Below are 2489 nucleotides of genomic sequence, written 5' to 3' on the forward strand. Positions count from 1 at the left end.
AAACAGATCTGGGACCAGGCTAGTCATGAAGAGGAAGTCTGCAGAAAGTAGGCTCTTGGGATGGATGTTTTGATTCTCAGCAAATTCTTTATGAAATGACGGCCATGTCTCTCTCTCTCTCTCTCTCTCTCTCTCTCTCTCTCTCTCTCTCTCTCTCTCTCTCTCTCTCTCTCTCTCTCTCTCTCTCTCTATCTCTCTCTCTCTCTCTCTCTCTCTCTCTCTCTGTTTCTCTCTGTTTCTCTCTCTCTCTGTTTCTCTCTCTCTCGCTCTCTCTCTCTCTGTCTACTTGGTGTACGCCTGTTGCTCCATATCAGGGTGCTCTGGAACTTCCAGCTCCTTGGAGTGGTGGGCCCCCTCCACTGATGGACTCGTGCCCGGCTCAGGCTCCTCAGGCTGGGCCAGGTCCTCGGCTGCCTCCCCTGAGCCCTCCGGGTGATGGAGCTCTTGGTCATGGTCTTGGGCTGGGTCTGTTTTCTGTTCCCCGTGGTCGGACGTGACTGTGTCTGGGGAGTCAGGGGTGTCAAGGTGCTCAAAGGGCTCTGTGGGATCTGGAAACACCTCTCCCTCTCTTCCCTCTCCAGCTGGCTTCACCAGTGTCTCCCCCTCCTCTGCTCCTCCTCTCTTTTCCTCGTGCCTCTTTGTCCCAGCCGTGGTGCCGTCTGGGTGAGCCTTTTCTCCAGGGACCTCCCGTGCTAACTTGTCCCCATCCTCAGGTGCCTCTGTGGGGGGCATTGTGCCAGGCTCTGTGGGGGTGAAGTCAGGGGTCTCCAGGGATACAGGGGGCACAGCAGGGACAGATGGAGAAGGCTGGGAGTCTGTGTCAGCTACGGTAGTCTCCTCTGGCTTGGCACCACCCTCCTCTCCCTCTTCTTTTATGGTCTCCTTCTCCACCTACATAGATAGACAAGCAGGAATAAAGGAAATACAGTAAGCATACAGATTATGATTAAGGGTCATGTGGTTATTTGTGTTCGAACTTTGTCCTTCTAATGTACATGACAGAAAATAATAAACAGGACAGGACATTGACATGGACGGATTACTAGGAAAACAAGGAAATACTAATGCTTCCTACTTCCTATTCTGTCCTTTATTTAAAGTGTCCAAGGCCAGCAAGTGACCAAAACAGACAATGAGTACTACGTACAGTTGAGGTGTTTGGGGTTTCTCCCTTTCCCACCTGAATGGGAATGATGATGTCGTCAGGGATGCTGGGGTCAGGAAGTGAAGCCTCTACAGTCAAAATGCCATCACCAGACAGAGAGGATCTTATGGTCTTAGAAGCAATACCTATTGGGAGCCTGGGTCAGCACAGCACAACACACTTTGACATTAATACAACATAGTATCATGAGCTATACAAAACAGTTGTGTTGCGTTTATAATATTCATAGTTCATATTGCTGATGAATACGGTATTCATACTGTTAACATACAGTTGTCATAAACATTTATGTTGCTACATGTTGGTGTAAACGAGAGTAAATTGAGTACTCAAAACATTTCTCCTTGCCACATTAGATTCTATAACATCAACTGTTGAAGCTTAAATACATTTCTCAAACTATGACTCACACACTGTGTTGAATATCGATCAGCTTGGAAACTTACATGTATCTCCTGGTGAAGCATCTAGCAATAAAACCATGCTCATCTGGTCTCTCTTCATGTGTCCCTGAGGATGAAATATCAGTTACATTAGAAACATGAATAATAAAATGGAGACCCACAGTAGAGCTAGGTAACACTGAGACAGCAGAGCTGTATTCATTAGTCTATAACATTTTGCAACGGAAACCGTTTACTCAGAAACGGAAAACGTTTTGCAACGAAAAAAATAGTTTCTATTGGACAAATTCAGGTAGGTCCCTTCCCGTTTGGTTCCGTTTGTTTCCATTTGGTTCTGTTTGGTTGCTAGTAAATACACCCCAGACTGCATCACAGAGATTTGTATTGCTGTATGCCACCACAACCCTGCTCTCTTCATTTCCCTGAGGTTGTTATTCCACTAACTCACTCAGACTCTGTCCTATGGGCATCCAGACTTAAAGCCAGACTGTTTATGATTTGATTGTATAGAGAGAGGCCACTTCACGCATCTTTACAATGCTGAAGCATATCAGTACACTATTTGTGCTATAACATAATGAGCATTTTAATGAAATTGGCGCTATAATAACTCAACCATAGCTGCAGGATAACTTCTACATATGTTACAACGTTTGAACGTCTTGATCGTTTGAACATCTTGAAGAACGATCTGGCCTTAATGGCCATGTACTCTTGCAATCTCCACCTGGCACAGCCAGAAGCGGACTGGCCACCCCTCAGAGCCTGATTCCTCTCTAGGTTTCTTCCTAGGTTCCAGCCTTTCTAGTGAGTTTTTCCTAGCCACTGTGCTTCTGCATCTGCATTGCTTGCTCTCTGGGGTTTTAGGCTGGGTATCTGTAAAGCACTTTGTGACATCTGCTGATGTAAAAAGGTCTTTA

At 46.0% G+C, this 2489-nt stretch overlaps 1 protein-coding gene across 1 annotated transcript in view; it reads right to left on the reverse strand.

The window, feature by feature from the left end:
• Positions 1 to 282: 282 nt before the first annotated feature.
• Positions 283 to 2489, reverse strand: part of LOC311144491 (uncharacterized protein) — a gene marked incomplete at both ends in the record, with an annotated part of 3528 nt that continues 1321 nt past the window's right edge. The window contains 3 exons of the mRNA XM_084180516.1: positions 283 to 891; positions 1181 to 1301; positions 1612 to 1675. Coding sequence (XP_084036642.1) covers positions 283 to 891; positions 1181 to 1301; positions 1612 to 1675 — 794 coding nt within the window. The remainder of the gene's footprint in view (positions 892 to 1180; positions 1302 to 1611; positions 1676 to 2489) is intronic.

The sequence above is a fragment of the Coregonus lavaretus genome (genome assembly GCF_964263955.1).
Source record: "Coregonus lavaretus genome assembly, chromosome: 17".
Lineage (NCBI taxonomy): Eukaryota > Metazoa > Chordata > Actinopteri > Salmoniformes > Salmonidae > Coregonus > Coregonus lavaretus.